This window comes from Oreochromis niloticus, linkage group LG11, assembly GCF_001858045.2.
Source record: "Oreochromis niloticus isolate F11D_XX linkage group LG11, O_niloticus_UMD_NMBU, whole genome shotgun sequence".
NCBI classification, from domain to species: domain Eukaryota; kingdom Metazoa; phylum Chordata; class Actinopteri; order Cichliformes; family Cichlidae; genus Oreochromis; species Oreochromis niloticus.
This window is the reverse complement of record NC_031976.2, coordinates 19309558-19327838: the sequence shown is the minus strand read 5'-3', so window position 1 is coordinate 19327838 and position 18281 is coordinate 19309558. Positions and strand designations below refer to the sequence as shown.

General features: G+C 35.4%; 3 protein-coding genes and 1 non-coding gene across 5 annotated transcripts in view; all 4 read left to right on the top strand.

Annotated features, from left to right (window-relative positions):
- The window catches only part of LOC100711589 (serum amyloid P-component), a 30964-nt gene extending 28947 nt beyond the window's left edge, over nt 1–2017 (top strand). The window contains exon 6 of the mRNA XM_019364593.2: nt 1766–2017. The gene's annotated coding sequence lies outside the window, so the exon portion shown is untranslated. The remainder of the gene's footprint in view (nt 1–1765) is intronic.
- Nucleotides 65–2004, top strand: LOC100701841 (mucosal pentraxin). The gene is made up of 5 exons (XM_003450877.5): nt 65–186; nt 440–494; nt 911–1013; nt 1098–1395; nt 1520–2004. The coding sequence occupies exons 2-5, from the start codon at nt 440–442 to the stop codon at nt 1736–1738; spliced, it is 675 nt and encodes a 224-aa protein (XP_003450925.2). The 5' UTR covers nt 65–186; the 3' UTR covers nt 1739–2004.
- An 8236-nt stretch (nt 2018–10253) lies between the features above and the next one.
- Nucleotides 10254–14583, top strand: LOC109204179 (C-reactive protein). 2 transcript variants are annotated; one of them, XM_019364596.2, is made up of 6 exons: nt 10254–10358; nt 12682–12807; nt 12988–13042; nt 13156–13258; nt 13349–13643; nt 14217–14583. In XM_019364596.2, the coding sequence occupies exons 3-6, from the start codon at nt 12988–12990 to the stop codon at nt 14430–14432; spliced, it is 669 nt and encodes a 222-aa protein (XP_019220141.1). In that variant the 5' UTR covers nt 10254–10358; nt 12682–12807; the 3' UTR covers nt 14433–14583. The 2 variants fall into 2 exon arrangements, with proteins under 2 accessions (XP_019220141.1, XP_019220142.1); XM_019364597.2 differs by having other exon boundaries at nt 10291–10358; nt 12687–12807.
- Nucleotides 14584–16942: 2359 nt separating this feature from the next.
- Nucleotides 16943–18051, top strand: LOC100711317 (uncharacterized). Its single transcript, XR_003222309.1, has 2 exons — nt 16943–17050; nt 17139–18051. It is a non-coding gene; the product is annotated as an uncharacterized LOC100711317 (transcript).
- The last annotated feature ends 230 nt before the right edge of the window (nt 18052–18281 follow it).

The following is an 18281-nucleotide window of genomic DNA, read 5'->3' as shown; positions in this document are numbered from 1 at the left end:
GTAGAATTAACATCATACTGCAGATTACAGCAAAAAAGAAAAAGGTAGGAAAAAAGAAGAAGTGGATGAAGGAAGTGAACACATTGACACAGGCAAACTGTCAGAAATGGGGAAGAAGTATATAAAACTCAAACTTTCACAACATTCACAACTGCTGCACAGACAGTACCAGACACAGATTTCAAGGTAAGATGAGACATTCAAAACTGGCATGTGTAAGAACGTAAACTTCATTCTGCTATATACAAAACTTCATTTCCTTTCCTTTTGTTTTTACAATGAGCAATACAGGTGAAGTAGATAATTTACGCCTCTATTGTTTATTGTAGGAATCCAAAGCAAGCAGTAAACTGGTGTCACTAGTCTTGAGTATAATTCGAAAAAGTTCCATTTATATAATTAAGTATAATTTGTGCTGTGATTTTTGGCCTTGTATTAGATGAAGCTGTTCCCTGTACTGGTGATGCTGACAGCATGTGCTGCAAGACCTCAAGGTATTTTGTTTTTTTTCTGAACAAAGTGAATACAACAGCAGATTTCTACGATGTTCATGTATTTTGTTATTCACTTTTAATGATACTTTGTTTTTTAATAACGTTATTAAAATTTCTAGCCAATCTTTGTAACAAGACTGAGAAACAAAAAGGGTTTAGATAAATTTAAAATTTGTATTTTTAATGTTGTTTCTTTCTGGCTTCATGTGAATTTGACTCATTGAAAACCTTTGAGAAAAATATAGTATTTCCTTCTTTTAAGTTTTCTTATTAATCATATTAATTTCTTATTAAATCTGAGTGTTGGCGGGACCCCGCGCATATGCTTCTCTGTGTTCATAACTTCCTGCATTTTCCTTTTTCATAAAAAAAAGGAAAACCACTTGAAAAGTGTCTTCCTCTTTCTCTCATCTCAGATTTGTCTGGTAAAATGTTCACTTTCCCACTGGAATCCAACACCGCTCATGTGAGGCTGAATGCGTCAAGATTGGATTTCAGTTCTTTAACACTCTGTCACAGGTAGCAATGAATATGTATACATTTCCTATAAGAAGCAACTGTATCTCTGACTGTGAAATAAGTCGTCCTTTGCCATGCCTGCAGATCATTTACAGACCTTAAAAGAGACCACGTTTTGTTCTCTCTGGCTACACCTGTTCATTCCAATGACTTCCTGATCTTCTGGGATTATAAAAATAAAGAGATTGAGTCCGATATCAAGGACAGGGAAGCTGTATTTGGAGGACGAGACTACAAGCCAAACATGTGGCACTCTATCTGCACCACGTGGGACTCTGAGTCTGGACTGGTGCAGATTTGGTTTAATGGGCTACCTTCGATTAGGAAATTTGTCAGCACTGGAACAAACATCGTAGGACCTGTTATAATAATTTTAGGACAGGTACAGTTTTATTGATAAATTATAAATACTTATTTAGAGCTGTATATACTAATAATGTACTATATGTACTATAATGTACAATGTAGTTTTAATCTATTGTATCTCAACACTGCATTCTTTACAGGAGCAAGATTCCCACGGTGGCGGATTTGACCTTAAGCAGTCTTTCGTTGGCATGATGTCTGACGTCCACTTGTGGGATCACATCCTTTCCTCCTGTGAAATTCAAAACTATGTGGATGAACTAAACTTCACGCCAGGGAACGTGCTGAACTGGAGCGCACTGGAGTTTGAGATCATAGATAGAGTACTGATAGAAAATAAACTCATGACGTGTCACTAATCAGAAAATTACAAAGTCAAAAATCTGGTCAAATAAACGACTTTGTTTTTATGTCCATCATAAAGAATATTTGATGATCTTTTAAACCCTTTTACAATAATCATATGAAAGCGTTACACTGGTCGCTGTGATTACGTTACATGTTGGTTAATCCATGAACAACATTGAGAACAAAAACTGGTGAGCATAAATATAAAAAATAATTTTACGAATTTCTAATTGTAAATTTATTGTAAAAGATGAACAATAAATTGACAATTCATCAACTTGTGCTATAAATGTTTTTCTAGTCAGTGACTTCTGTGTATGACAATAAAATGTAAAAAAAAAAAAAAAGAAGAAGAAGAAGAAGCTTTTTTTTTGCCACACTGTAAAATATAACTTGTTGTTTCAACTTAAAAATATGAGGTAAAGGGCTGCCTTAAAATTTTAAGTTAAGTCAAGAAATAGAGTTTGTTCTTATAACACAACCAATTGTTATCTTAATGAAAAATTACATGTTGTCTAAACTTTCGTCTTAGTTTAGTTGACTGAGATTTGTTAGTCAGTTCAACTCCTTTAATTGTCATCTTTACTTGGGAAAACCCTTTCAGCTAAATTAAAATAATCTATTGTTTAAACTCTTGTCCTAGTTCAGTTGACTTGGGTTTTTTAGTTAATTCAAATACTTTAGTAGTTCTTTTAACTTAGGAATCTATTTTAGCTTAACTAACATAATTTGTTAGCTAAGTTGATTTAAGTGTATTAATTAACTGAGCTCCTTAAGGTAGCTGAGTGAACTTGTAAATCAGTTTCATTTTAATTATCAGAGTTGATTGACTGGATGTAAAGAAAAATGTGTATTAAACATCTTAAGTTTTGTTTTGTTTTTTAAGCTTTCTAACATCCATTTCAGCAAAACTACCTGTTAGGTTTATCTTAGATCTCAGGTTTAAATATCTACATTCCTTTAAATAAATTTTCTGTTGTTTACAGAAAAAAAAATAAAACCCCACAGATTCCATTAAAGTCTATCTGATCATTTCATACAAGTATAGTACATAAGTTTGTTTTAAGAACATGACAAGACAATTACTCATGAGCGCCCAACATTCACCATTTATTGTGCCATCTTAGTCATCTGAGAAACAGAAAAATCAGTGACGTAGCTCATCTTTCTCACAATCCATCAAAACTCAAAGGCTGCTCCCTGTGAAACAATAAATTTGAACTTGGTCTTGAGCCCAGTTTGGGTGAAGATTAAATTCTGACCAATACTCTAGGAGCAGTAGTGATTCTTGTGAAGTAACAACATAAAGTCTGCATTAATGTAATGTATCAACGGGACACTTGATATTTTAGAAAAGTTATTCTTTACATTTGCAAAATTTTTAAACTTCATTGTGCTCAGTCACACCTGTTAGCATAAAACTTGAAATATTAAAATAGTACAAAACCTTTGATAAGTGACAGTAAAGATCAGTTTATAACAACTAAGACATCAAACTCTTGTATTTGTCTTCGTTTACAATTGCAACAAATTCCACAGAACCAATATCTCTGAAAATGAGTGCATGCTTCTGAAACATTTGATAAGATGGATATTTCAGAAACATCAGTTTGAGTCTGCTCAATTGCAAAACAAAGGAAAAACTACTGACTTGCATGAGATAAGCATCTGCAGAGTCCACCATTATATTGTTGTTCACATAAGTTTCTTAAACCATGAACAAATGAGTAATTGTCTAATCTGGAATGTAAAGTGTAGTCATTTAGTGACATACAAAAGTGAGAATGAGAACTTGCAAGAATAAAAAAACAAACAGTAAAATAAAAACTGTCCTTAACACTAAGGCAATTGTATGCTGTGAGCATACAATTACAGTTCTGCATGGCTTTCTGCAAGAGTCTGTTTCTTAGACCATGCACTAGTGAGATGCACTGCCTTCCACCAATGTTCATTAGGATGTTCTGAATGGCTTCAAAGATGTCCTTAAGTTCCTTTGGATAGTGTATGTTGAGGGCAAAAAGAAGGCCCATCAGCATGGAAATGGCACTTGAGACATCCCTCAGATTAGACAGGATTACTGCCGCCTCAAGGACAACCAACACATCGATGATGTCTTCTTCTTTCACCATCGCAATGCCAACTTTCATCCTCTTAGAAAACGTGTCTTCAATACCTGTCGGCTATAAAAGGGTTCAAAGACAAAAAAAAAAAAAAAAAAAATTACACAATTACAATTACACAATATCCCTTGTGCTTAACAATTCATGTCTTTCCAAAGAAGAGCCATACTGATGCTTTGGATGATGGTGATTGGCTTTGGGTAACACTTATTAGTTGTTAAAGTTTTTTCAGAATGAGATATGCACCCCCATGTTACAAATCCATTTCTTGCTTTAAACAAAGACCATGTTCATAAATAACTGAGCATGTCTTCAATTGCAGAATTCAAACAAAATTTTCAATTTAAATGGTAAATGGCCTGTATTTGTATAGCGCTTTACTAGTCCCCTAAGGACTCCAAAGCGCTTTACACATTCAGTCATTCACACACATGGGTGGATGACTGAATCGTGACTCAAGAGTTGACAGTTCGTCTTATAATCGGAATGTTGCCGGTTCGAGTCCCGGCTCCGACAGTTTCAGTCGTTGTGTCCTTGGGCAAGACACTTCACCTGTTGCCTACTGGTGGTGGTCAGAGGGCCCGGTAGTGCCAGTGTCCGGCAGCCTCGCCTCTGTCAGTGCGCCCCAGGGCGGCTGTGGCTACAATGTAGCTTGCCATCACCAGTGTGTGAATTTAAATCTACTTATGCTAAATATTGGCTGTGCTCTAAACCAAATCTGGCTGAGAATACATGAAATGTGCAAACTGCAGCTACACTACAGGATCAGATTATGGCTCCATAGACAATGCTTCTTTAATCAGTTTATTGATTAAAGTTTATTTTTCCCCCTATATTAACAGCATGAAAAAAGAGCATATAGACATGGCTGAACAGGTTGCATAATTGGCACTGAATATCAACATCCACCTTTACCCAGCTGCCCAATGACTCTCGGCCAGTAACCTTTAATTGCTTACCCAGTCTACACAGTCTCTTTTCCAGGGTCCAAGACATTTCACCAAAGTATTGCCCCCCACAGCTGTAGCAGCCACTGCAGCCCCTTAAATATCCTAATATCTCTGCCATTACAATATACAATGTGAGAAATCAAACGTAAAGCTGAAGTGAACAGTACAGCAGCGAAATGTCAAAGACCCTGGTGAAGACATGAATAAACACAAGACACTAATAATATCAATGCTAGCTTGCCAGTTAGTTACTCTGAAACCTAGACCAAATCCAGTGTCAAAGATCTTGTAATAATACATTTGGTGAGAAAAAAGTACACATGTTATCATGTGGCATCTATTGTTTCATAGATGCCATATGTTTCATTTAAAATCCACTGTGGTGCTGTCATTATTAAATTTACTAAAAGAAACAATGCTAACCTTCACAGTCTTGAAAGTGTGTGAGGGATCTTCCTTTAGAAAAGGAAGGTGAGGTCCTCTGTCCTCTTCCTTTGTGTAGGGCTCTGGTCAAAGAAGTCAAAAACAAAACCAAAACATTTTTTAAACAGTGTTTATAAAGCATGTAGACAGCTCCAAATTCACAGCTTTTTGATACATAATTCCATCAATATATGATTATCATTGGAGATTTTGAATCAGGCTTATCAGGACATTCAAGTAGAATATGATATCCAACCTACCACCAATATACACAGATTCTGTAAAAGTTACCACACTAAATGTCCGGTTGTGAAATATGATGACAGACTTTACTTATCAGCTTTCTTTCAATGAGTTCATCAGTTGAACTGGATAACCTAAAACTTAAACAAAGGATTAGATTTCGCAGTTGAACACTTACATCATCACCGAAGCATCTTATGAGCCTAGTTAGCCCTCCTATGCCGCTCTTGATTTTCTACAGCTCCACGAACCTCTCCATAATGGTCAAGCACAGCAAAAAGGAACCCTTTCAGGTCAACAGATGTAAGACGGGCAAATTCTGCTTCAACCTGAGCAATAGAAGAAGAGGGGTGGAGAGTACAGGCAGAATAAAAAAAAGATTCTTTGAGACCCAAATTTAAGCAAACAGTCATCTGAGGCCCATTAGAGAAAACACAAACACACAAAAGCAAACAAACAAAAAGATGCACTTTACCTGCCGTTCAGCAAACAAGGAAGTTCAGAGAACAATAAGCTCTGTCTCGAAATCTTTTAAAGTAGAATGATTGTGAAAATGACTTATGTGATGTAAAACTTTAGTAAACGTGCGATTAAAAGAACACTGAGTAAAAGGACAAGTAACAATTTCCTTATTCCTCAGATGTTTACCTTGTGAGCAATACTGTTTTAGTCCAACTGTCTCATTAAAGTTACACAACAGGCTTTTTACATTAAAGCCAGCAAGTCCATTACATACTCCCTTTTTAGATCTGAAATACTGTGCACATTCTGTGTATATGTAGTGGACAGCAATTTACCCCCAAAAAGTGCAAAGTTTGCAAGTCCACCTCATTTAAATGACAAAGACAGATGTGATCATCTAGACCTGTGAAAATAAATTAATGACAAACTTGCAGTTATGGATGTTATTACAACCACAAGAACCTAAACAGTCTGCTCCATTGCTTTTGTTAATGAATCATTTGTTGGTAGCACGTCTGAATATTTAGTTTATGCCACCTGCATGTGATCATCAATAGTGCCATATTACTTCTTAAGAAGTACCCTGACACTACAATCTTTATATCATTTGTTCTACAGAGCTATTAAGTTACAATATAATCTGTGGTGTTTCCAGTATGACAAAATGCACAAATTGTAACTTACCATTTGACTCCACTGACAAAAATAAATCCCCAGCATCAAGTTTGGCTTCACAGACCTAAAATAAGTAAAATAAAAATATATGTTATAATTATATTGTTTTTGCCATTTATTCATGTTTGCTAATTTTCTGACATATAAACAATATTAGTTTTGTTACAATACAGGGAATGCAGTTTAATTAAAAGGTAAATTATGCAAAAAAACAAAAACAAAAAACTTCTGCAGTATACCATGCCAAAAATCAGTGTCTCTGATGCCAATTATTTTATCACTACAGCTCTTTTAGTATGGAAACTCACACAATCTAGTCATACTAGTCACAAGAGTTCAAAAATAAGTTAAAATAGTGAGCTGTTGTTAAGCATCAAGCATTTCAGGGTAACAAATAACTGCACAATAGAATTAAAGCAAAAAATAAACACACTGGAGGACTATCTGATAAAAACTAATATAATGCTGGTTTGTAGACCATATTTTGTCTCAATCCTCAGTGCACTCTTGCAGCTTAGCATGCAGCAGTTAATAACAACTTAAGTGATTACATAGGGGTAAACAGATGACAACAAGCATCGGAGTCCTGCCAAAAAGTTCTTTTTGAACCCAGCCAGTTATTGGAAATATTCCCAAAATGAACTTCCACCAAAATACAACAGCCTGTGAACTTGAAAGAAATTTACAAGTACAAAGACAATATGAAATAAGCTTTATTAATTAGCTGAGTTAGCTTGCTAATATCGCAACAGTGGTTGAGTGCACAACCTTAAAGCTAGCGGCACAATACTTGTGATTTGGTCAGTGCCACATTAAACCCATAAAAAAGGCCATGTGTCAGTTTATTAGGTCAAGTTTGGTCATGACACACAAGCTGGACCTTGTCGGCTAAAGTTACATTAGCTAAAGCAAACATTTCGGTAAAAGAGAAAAACAAACATCATGCCATAAATTCAAAACATGTTCCAACTTTTGTAGCTCTCTTTCCTTATAGTTATAACCAATGTTACTCACCTTGAAAGCATATTCCAAAGAAGACGATTAGAAAACGTCCAAGTAAAGTGAGCATGTCGTTAACCGCCAATTCCCCATGATGCACCTCGGTAGGAGTCACGTGAGGCAGTTTTGAATCCTGCTGTGCTCAACTTACCCACATTGTCAAGTTCACATAAGTTTCTGATTTAGCTGGACATGAGTTTTCAAGTTAGCTTTTTTTGGTGTAATTGGGACGTTTTTAACTTGTAATTCTATGTTATAACAACAACTTCAGTCATCTATCGTCAAACTGATATAGAATAATATGTTGAAATAACAAACATCTAGAATTACATTTTACAGTGCAGAACATCACCATCAGCACTGTGTCACAAAGTGCAATCGACAGAGAAGTCCACACTTCTCCATTAAATCTGAAAACTCTACATCTCTACTTAAGTACTTCAACTTAATCTAAAAGGTGGTGTTTTAGATGTCGCCCTCTACTGGCCAAAACTGATAAATGACGTTTTTTTCCTTGTTTTGGCTTTTTAAAAAATAATCAGATTGTTCAAGTACTATTTGTGTAATTTTATGAGCACTTAAATAAATATGTACATTAGCTGGATAGCAGTATAAATATATAAATGGACCTATACCATATACAAAGAAGACTCTGGGATTTTTATTGTTTATGTGAGTAGTTCCTTTTTGACAGATGCCCGACGGTGGTGCAATCAGTGAAACTCACAGATGAACACACACTGTGTAAGAACACTGATAGGAAAGCTTGTTTTATTTGTTTAAATCACACATGACAAAACACATAAAAGTGTTTTTAGATTACCATAGAGATGATTAACGCACACATCTATTAAATCTTTATGTATTTACAATACAGAAATGGCATTGCCATGAAAATTGTGTTGTTATGTTCAGTTCAAATGTTAAAACGATCAATGAGTTTAAGTAAACAAGTCCACGGAGCACATGCAGGAGCAAACAAGTGCTTTGATAATAAAATGGTGAAAAACGTGCACTGACGTGGACTTTTGATTGCCGTGCAGGTTGTTCTTCAGCCAAACAAATACTAACTGTCAATAAAAGTCAATAAAACTACTTCTGCCTTTCATGCATCCAAAATCAAAGTGAAAGTACAGAGACTTGATCTGTAAATGACTCTGCAGAATATCAGCTCTGGTAGAAAAACAACTCACCAATCACCTCTATTTTTGATATTTTTGTTGGGAACTACAGAGAACCTCTTGAAGGCCCGATTCTTAGTGTTAGTGACCTTCTGCATTTCCACTAAAAAATAAAAAAAATAAAAAATTCAACAGTAAATTTGCATTGCTTACATGTAACTTAGCACTGGCTGGAATTAAATAGGACACAATAATGCTATAAAGGGCGTAAGATATTTTAGTTTGGACCAAACTGTAATGCAACTGGTGACCAAAGTAAGACTTACAGCTTTATTTACAGTCTCCCACTTTCAGAGGCTCAAAGGAAATTTATCAAACTAATATAAGGATTGTTTTAATATGATAATAGGATGAAAATTCTTTAGTGTCTGGAATCCAGAACCCATGAACATCATCCGATGTTGTATTTCCTGGCTTTAGATGCTGTCCAAGGCCTTTATAGCAGCCACATTCAGATGCTGCTTGTTTGTGGCTTTTTCAGCCATCAGTTTTGTCTTTGGAAATTGAAAAACTAATTAAGTCAAGTTAAATTTGGTTTAATCTGTCCAAAGATTTGTTTCCTGTGCATGCTCTTTTACATGTTTTCTGGCAAAGTCTACTCAGCCATTTTTGTTCCAAGTAACCAGTTGTTAGCACTTAAACTCTCTGTAAACTCTCTGTATTTACGCTCAGGAAGGTTAAGCTTGATTGAAGACTTTGACAACAATATATCTGCTTCATTGAGATTGTTGTTTCTTAACAATGGTCTTCCAGGCCTTTTGGCTTTTAGTGTGCAGCAGGTTTATTTTATTTTTCCCCCTGATGATGGTCATAAGATGGAAGAAAAAGCTAGCAAATTACAAGTTTAACACTTTGAATTATCTCCAGATCTTTTATCTGCTAAATCTGACATGAAATATTGAATAAACAGATCTGATTTGGCCATGAAACTACTCATATAGATAATAAAATTTTATATAATATATAATATTGTATTATACATTGTCACAGGATGCCCTGAGCTACAGAAAACTTATTTCTAAGTCAAATATTAAAAATCTAAGCAATGTTTGATTTGCAATATGAGTAGTGTCTTTGTATTAGATGGCACTGTGGCTTCTATTGTTGATGCTGGCATCATTGCTGCCAGTCCTAAAAGTACAGAAAATAAATATTAAAATAAAACTCAAAGAAAATTCATGCTGATGAAAATTGTGTGCAGGATTTAGATGTGTTAAGTTTTAATGCTTGTTATCGCTTTAGTGGTTTGATTTAAGGATGAAACTAACATTACTAGATCTTAAACCCATGTCTCATACAGCAACAGCAATAGATAAATTATACAGGTTCTCCATAATTGTATATCTATTGTCTTATAGACTGTATTTTGACTTTTGGTTGCTCCATAAATTTGCTGACTTGCACAACTGACTTGTTGTGCACTAACAAGGAGCTCATCAGGTAAAACAGTAAACAAAGTAAACAAGTCCAATGTCCAAAGGCATGTCAGAGATAATGAAGCTTTGGCAAACATAAAAATCAGAGTGGATTAGCGGGAATTTTGGCAGCTCACGAGGACGAAGTTACTGATAAACGGAGGTTGGTCAAAAACATTTCCATATTGTGACGGAAGAGATGATACATTAGATTAATGTTTTTGGTAGAACAGCTGTTAAAACGTTTAATGTTTCAGAGAAGACATGCATCTAAATATTAAAGATACTTCTATCATATACTTCTATAGACTGTTTTAGACTGAGATATGACAACAACACAACTCATTTGTGTGTCTAGAAAGGAGGAAAAAATACAGCCAAGTCCTCACTAAAGCAAAAGTACACTGAACTACTTTTGTTTCACAGGATAGATAATGCTCAGTTCAATGCTTTAAAGTAATATTGTTTTAAAGTAATATTGTTTTAAAGTAATATTGCTACTCCAGCTGCTTCCTCTTGCCCATAGTGGCCATAAAGAGATCTCAGTTAGACAAAATAACAGGATCTTTCAATGGTGCACTTTTGGACAAAATGCCTTTGTGTTACTGGACTCACTGTCTATGGTCATACAAAGAAGGGAAAGGAACTTTAGAAAATATCAATTTAATCTGACTAACTCAGACTTCTGAAGTTTTATGTTAGCATAGAAAGAGGACTATGGAATTCACTTTTCATTGGAGAAGAGACCTCTTCTCAGCCATTATAATTAGAGCAGTAAATACACAACGTCATGTGAAGCATCCTTTCACAGACTTGAAAATGTGATCCACATGTTTCAGATGTTAGAATGACATCGTAATACGTTATTTTTACTGTAGCTTTCATAAATCCCAGTGCAGTCGAGCGCAATAGGTCACCGAGTGCAGTAAACTGATGGATTTTACATTTAACACCTTTTTTTTTTCCTTCACAAAAATGCAAACTATATAGTATTCAATGAGTAAATGACATGGTATATCAAAATGTCTATTAAGTGTTAAGGTTCTGCTGTTCTGTGGTAGCAAGTTGTTCTTCCATTTACAATTGGTTGAGAAAATTTGAGACTTTCAGCCTAATGAGAACATTAAATTACTGGTTTTGGCTGCTGGTCCGGGGATCTCCTGCCCAGGCCTCCCTAGTAGCAACAAAACAAGCACAAGTACAATACTTAATTCTTTTTTTAACCAGTGTTTGATAGGATTTTGGAGAATTGACTAGAATTAATTATACGTTTGCTTAAGTGTGCTAAAGCTCTTTCTGAAACGCTTTCTCTTTTTGTAATTCACTGTAAGAGTTTGAGGCCTTAAAGGAAGCAATTATAAAGTAGGTGATACCACACACCTGAACTACACATATGCCTGCATCATGTTAATAGTCAACCTATTTGTAATAACACTGTTACATCGCTGCACTACGTCATTACTGTTTCCAAAATGCGTTTTCATGCATTTCCCAAAAGAGAAAACAAAATAAAACCACTCAACACTACCTACTCATGACCAAACACCAGGCAAGCAGAATTAGCATCTAGCTAACAAAGAATGTGATTGAGTCTGAGCTGAAGCTGAAAGGAAAGCAACTTTCCATCCATTCATTCTCTTCCACTTATCCAAAGGAAAATAACTATTTAACTCCAATTCACCAAGCTGACTTACACTGATCTTCGATTTGCACTCGATGACTGCCTGAGGTCTAGGACCCGTGCATACGACCATATGCTGCATTTTGTGCCTTAAGATGCTCTGCTATCATTTATCTTCAGTACCTGGAAAGTAGTTACGTTGAGATCAGGTGAGTGGCTTGGCCATTGAAAAATATCTATTGGAGTGTGTTGCTTATTCCAGCATGCAGTGGGTTGTTATCTATTTCTCTGCAGTGTTGTAGCATTTGTTTTATTTAATTTGAGCAACGAATATAGCAAGAAACATCTTGCTGTTTCTATCAGCAGGCACATCATCAATAATTACCAGTGACCTGGTTCCACTGGAAGCCATACACCCCATTGCCATTGCATTACCTCAACAATGTTGGTACTGTATGCTTCAGGTCGTGAGCTGTTTCTCTCCTTTTCCATACTTTTCTTCATTCTGTTAATGCGGCACACTAGTTTAATTTGAGTTTTTTTAGCCTGATGATGGTCTGGAGATGCACAGAAAAGGCACACTTTGAATCAACTTCAGATCTTGTATCTGCTTCATTTTTCATGAAATACCAACCCAACAGACCTCACTATGAAACTGCCTTTCAGTCAATTGTCCTGTTAGTTTTAAGTTAAAATTGGGGGGCAGTTAATCAGAATGGTTAAAATTCCTACAAAGTTAATTCAATACTTTGGAAAAACCCCTTGAAACAAAGTCTGTACTTCAGTCATGTTGATTGTTTGATTTAAAATCCAGTGGTTGTTTACAGAGGTAATATTACAAAATATGCTTTGCTCTTGATCTAAGGGCAGGACAAACCCAGAGTCAATGACCTCAATGAAGAAGACCCATTTTCACCAACAAACACTGTCACTATAAAACTCACTCCCTTGCTTGCCTCATGCAACACAACATCCTGAGACTCAAATCAAGGTAAGATGACATGGCAAATTAAATTAATGCTTTCCACACAAAATTTTTAAAACTCTCCTGCCTGTATTACATATTGTAGCAGGATGCCTTAAGTGACAGAAACCTTATTTCCATACTAAAGTTGAAAGGTGAACATTTGAGCAATGTTTGTTTTGCATTATTATATTTTATTTGTATCAGATGGCGCTGCTGCTTTTACTGGTGACACTGACAACATGTGCTGCCACTCCTCAAGGTAAATTTATGTATTATGTCATTAAAGACGAGGTGTGAGAAATCTGGTCTGGTTATCAGCATCACTGAAAGTTACTGATCATGTTATTAATTTATTTCTCTAATTTTTTTGAGACCTGGCAAGTAAAATGTTCACCTTCCCAGAAGAGACAAACACAGCTCACGTGAAGCTGTTAACAACAAAACAAGATTTAAGTGCTGTAACTGTCTGTCTCAGGTAGTGTTGACTATGCAAAATCAAATAATAATAATAATAATGATAATAAAAGCATCATCATGTATGTCAGTGTCTTATCATTGCTTACAGATCCTTTACAGACCTTCTAAGAGGCCACGTTCTTTTCTCTTTGGCAACATCGCATGCTTTCCATGACTTTATGATATACAAAGATACAAATGATTACTTTTCACTCCGGGCCAGGAACAAAAGAGCTCCTTTTGAATTTCAAGGCTACAAGCTGAACGAGTGGAATGCAATTTGTTCCACTTGGGATGCTACATCTGGAATAATTCAGCTGTGGGTAAATGGAAAGCCTTCCAGCAGGAAATTCGTCAGCTCTGGATCCGACATCATTGGACCCATGTCTATTGTTTTAGGACAGGTACAGTTTAAACATCACTGTGACTGGTGCACAGTTGCGTATATTAGATAAAGTACAGTCATTTGGTCTGAGAAGTTAATTATGTTAGCTTAGCACAGAGCGATGGAGAAACAGGCTGAAGCTCTGGATCTGTAACCAACATACTTGTGCTTCAAGTTCACTTTATATTAAAGACAAGAATTAAAGTGAAAACCACAAATTTATTTTTAACAAAAAGAGGATAAGACCTGACAATACTTGTCTGGAACCTGTGCTGATATCCATAAGGATTGCAGCTCCAAACTTCTAGTGAAGCATTTTTCCCGGTTTGGTTTTAGTATTTTTGGGATCAGCATTGCTTTGGATTTCCCCATTTCTATTTTATGTACTATGCTAAGGTGACTCAGACTACTTATCTTGGACAAACAATATTGTTATTATGTTATATAATTAAAATGTTTCTAAATGTCTCAGCATTTATTTAATATGTTTTCCAAATATACTCATTCTTCTTATTTGCGACTTTGTGTCAGTCAGAAAAAAATACATAACATTGCAATGCAACTGTTAATTCAACTATTTTCCATTTCTCAGTTTCCAGATTCCCAGGGTGGAGGATTTTTAACTTATCTGTCTTTTATTGGCATGATATCTGATGTCCACATGTGGGACTCCGTCCTTTCCCCCTGTGAGATCCAGAACTACTCCAATGAGCTGAGCTTCACTCCAGGGAATGTGCTGAACTGGAATGCTCTGGATTTTCAGATAACAGGAAGAGTGTTGTTAGAAGACAAGCAAAGGATCTGTTGATAATTTTGGCACATAGTTAACATGTCTTGCACAGTTAAAAAGAGTTTTATGTAATTTTATGTCCAATCAAAAGGATAAGGTTTAAAATAAGGATTTGTTATCTTATACTCTGTGTTGCCAAATAAAAAATGCTAAAAAGTTCGTTGAAATACTTTGTTTTTTGTTTTTTGTTTTTTTGCTTTCTAAGATAAACACCATTCTTGACAATGTTCATATTGTTCTAAATACTATTGTTCGGCTTCTGAGCACAGCAGTAGTCTTTACATGCTCATCATGACTTTTTCAGTTTTTCAGTGTTGGGCAAATTAATAAAGTTTGATAGAACTATGTATGACTATCAAAAATATATATGCCTGCTGTAGGTCAAGTATGGACAAGCCTCCTAATGCTGGCTTTGGGTTTTTATAATCCATATGGTATTCATATCAAATCCTCTGCTGACTAAAATACACATAATGTTATTTATGAATTTACCTTAACTGATACTGTCACAATATAGGAATAATTTGAAATTATAACAATGGCATACAGTACAGACTTTTACAGAAAGGCAATGATAGAAAATTTACTTTAGAGACCAATGTTCCCCATTAGTATTAAATGGATTGATTCTGCTGTATATTTGAAGGTTCAGCAAATTTGAAATATTTTATTTTCTGTTTAATGTTCAGCATTATATTCTATAAATGGCATTTGCAATGGTTCTCCTGTAAGGACCACATAGCTCTAAAAAACACTTTTAAAAAATAAAAAAATATGGGAATAATAAAGAAAACTAGATGGATTAAAAGGCTAGAGCACAGTGCTACATCGTTAACTGTCAATATCAAGCATGCTGGACTTCCCTCAGTTTACCGTGAAAGACCAGAGGTTTGTCCACAATGCACATAAGCAAACCACCAGAAAAGAAAGCTGGTGGGCTCTTATGGGCAGAAATCTGTGCCATCAGAAACTGAATTTGAATAAGTTAAATTTGAATTTGAATTGCTCAGATTGAATCTGAATTGTAACTTGAATAAATGCTTTTGAAAACTGAATTTGAATTAGTCTAATTTGAAAATGAATTGATTTGCTTTGAAACTGCATTTTATCCTTTAAAAATTCAGCTCTCGAATAATTTCAGTTTCACTTCTCATTATTCAGTTTCAGTTCTACATTACTGGATCACCTGTTTAAAGTGATATAGTGATAAAGTGATATACCAACTCCTTCATCCTTATTCAAAACGAAAGCGGAAATAGATGTCACAGTCCTGGATCGGTGACCCGGTGTTTCAGTTTTTTGTATTTCATCGTGGTGGCTTATGACTTCTAGTTTTGTATTTCTAGCACTCAAGTTCTTCTCTGTTTTGTAAATTCTGGTTCTTAGGTTTTGTTTGTGTCCTCGTGTTCAGTGTAGGTTTAGCTCAGTGTCAAGTCTGTGCCTGTCGTGTGCTTCCTGTTTTACTTTGAAGGTCCTATCTCATGTCAGTGTTTCTAGTTTTGCTTCCCTTGGTCTCGTCAGGTTTGATTGCTCCCAGCTGTGCTCTCCTCCTGTGTCTCATTCCCTTGTTTTCCCTCAGTGCATCTAAGCACTGTGTTTCTCTCTGTCAGTGTTGTGTCCTCTGCATTAGTTGTGTGTTCCTCACTTGTCAGGTTATGTCATGCCACGTCATGACCTCCCAGTTTAGATCATCCTTCCTAGTTTGAGTTTTGGTTTTATTTCTAGTGCTCAAATATTGTGTTTCTAAGTTCCTTTTCTGCCAGTGAATAAAAACTGCCACCTTTAGGTTTAATACTCTGTCTCAGTCCTGTGTTTGGGTCCAACCACTGCCTGCCACACAGCTTACAATGACAAGAGACAGAATATGTTTAAACACCACACCATACGTTCGCTTGGCAAAACTTATGGCTAAACCAATTTTCCTTCCTTTCAAATTATATACCTATTATTGTAATTGTTTTTTTTAATACATTTGATACATAGTGTTAGAGGCAGGGATTAGTTCCAAATATGTCAGAAATAATCAAAGAATGGCAAATATCAATATGCAGTGATCTGAGTTTCCAGCTAGAATGTTTCAGGGCACACAGATATGGGCAGGTATTATGGAGGGAAAAGTCGAGCTTTGAAAGGTTGCATTCAACATTTTCACTACCAATGAAATTTGTATACATTTAATTTGAATGCACATTGGTAATGATAAAATATTGCATAAATGATAAATGATATTGCATAAATCATTGCATTACACCTGCTAATTCATCTCTCGGCCATTTCTCAGGAACAGAATTCCTATAGTTAATGTTTAATGTGAATGTGAAGTGTTGTTCTATTGTGAAGCATTAGCTACACTTGTGCTGTTGCGCTATGGAGGGCAAACTTTGCCATAAAAACAGCTTCAACAAAAATCATTCTTCTGTTTTGATTTTAGGTTTTCTCTAATATTTTTTATTAATTCATTTTTATTATAGTATGCTGCTTATTACTTCCTTTTCTATTTGCATTATTCATATGTTTCTCTATTTTTTTAAAGATTTGTCAAATAAAATATTCACCTTCCCAGAAGAAACCAACACAGCTCATGTGAGGGTGACTACATCAAGACAAGATCTGAGAGCTGTAACCGTGTGTTTCAGGTATTTTTGATTAAACAAACTGAATTAAATAAAGAAATATGAAACTACCGCATATCAGACTATTAAATCATTTTTTCACTGCTTTTAGGTCCTTTACTGACCTCAATAGAGACCATTCCTTGTTCTCTCTGGCTACACCCTCTGCTATCAATAACTTCCTGATATTCAAGAAAGCTGCAAATGGCTTATTTGAACTGTGGGCCAGGGGCAAGTCGAGTAAAGTTGATGGGATTGCCTACAAGTTGAACACATGGCATTCTATTTGTTCCACGTGGGACTCTACCTCTGGACTCATGCAGCTGTGGGTCGATGGAGTCCCCTCAAGCAAAAAATTTACCAGCTCTGGATCCAACATCAATGGACCCATTATCATTGTCTTAGGACTTGATCCATTTGTTCATGTTCATGGACATGTGGTTCATTGCGGCATAAGAGCGTTTATATTTAGAGTATGTTTTATGGGCTACATGTTTTCAAGATTTTCAAGACCAGATGTTTTACCTGTAATCTGGAAGTGCTGAAACAAGTGTTCGATGTATTTTACACTAAACTTTTTTTTTCAAATTTTCCCAGTGAACAAATTTAAATATTTTTTACAGCAGCCATTTGCCATGATCCTAGAGACTCCAGACATTTCTGTACTACACTGTCTCCAATATATGTATAATATACTCTGGGGCTAGAAGAAATTATACATTTGAATACTAAAACACATAAATGAAATACTCAAAGTTTATTAGACCATACATGTTAAAGATGTGTCAGTGATATCACCAAACTGTTTTTAGTCAGTGATTACAGCTTGACTGATGTCTAACTGTAGATGATTTTGCTTGATACCATACAGTTAGGCATATCAAAAATATGAAAATATAACAGAATAGCTGTGCTGCCTGAGTGACACATATTGTATTCTCTCAAGTGCGTTATGAGTGATTTGTACTTTGACTTGTGCAACCAACTCACACCTCTAGATATTAACTGAATGATGCTTTATCAAATTGGAAGCACTGTTAGTTCCTTGAATCCAGATGAGTAGATATTGTTTTATGACCACTTGACAAAAAGTATAGAAACAATTTGATGAACTGCACTGTTGGCCAAACGTGTGTGCACAAATTTGTTGATTGCATTTTGTGACTATGTCATTAGAATGAATTGAGCTTACAGCTTACCAGCACATTTGACACTTTCTGATGTGCCATTTCACAATGAATATCAGACTGATTAA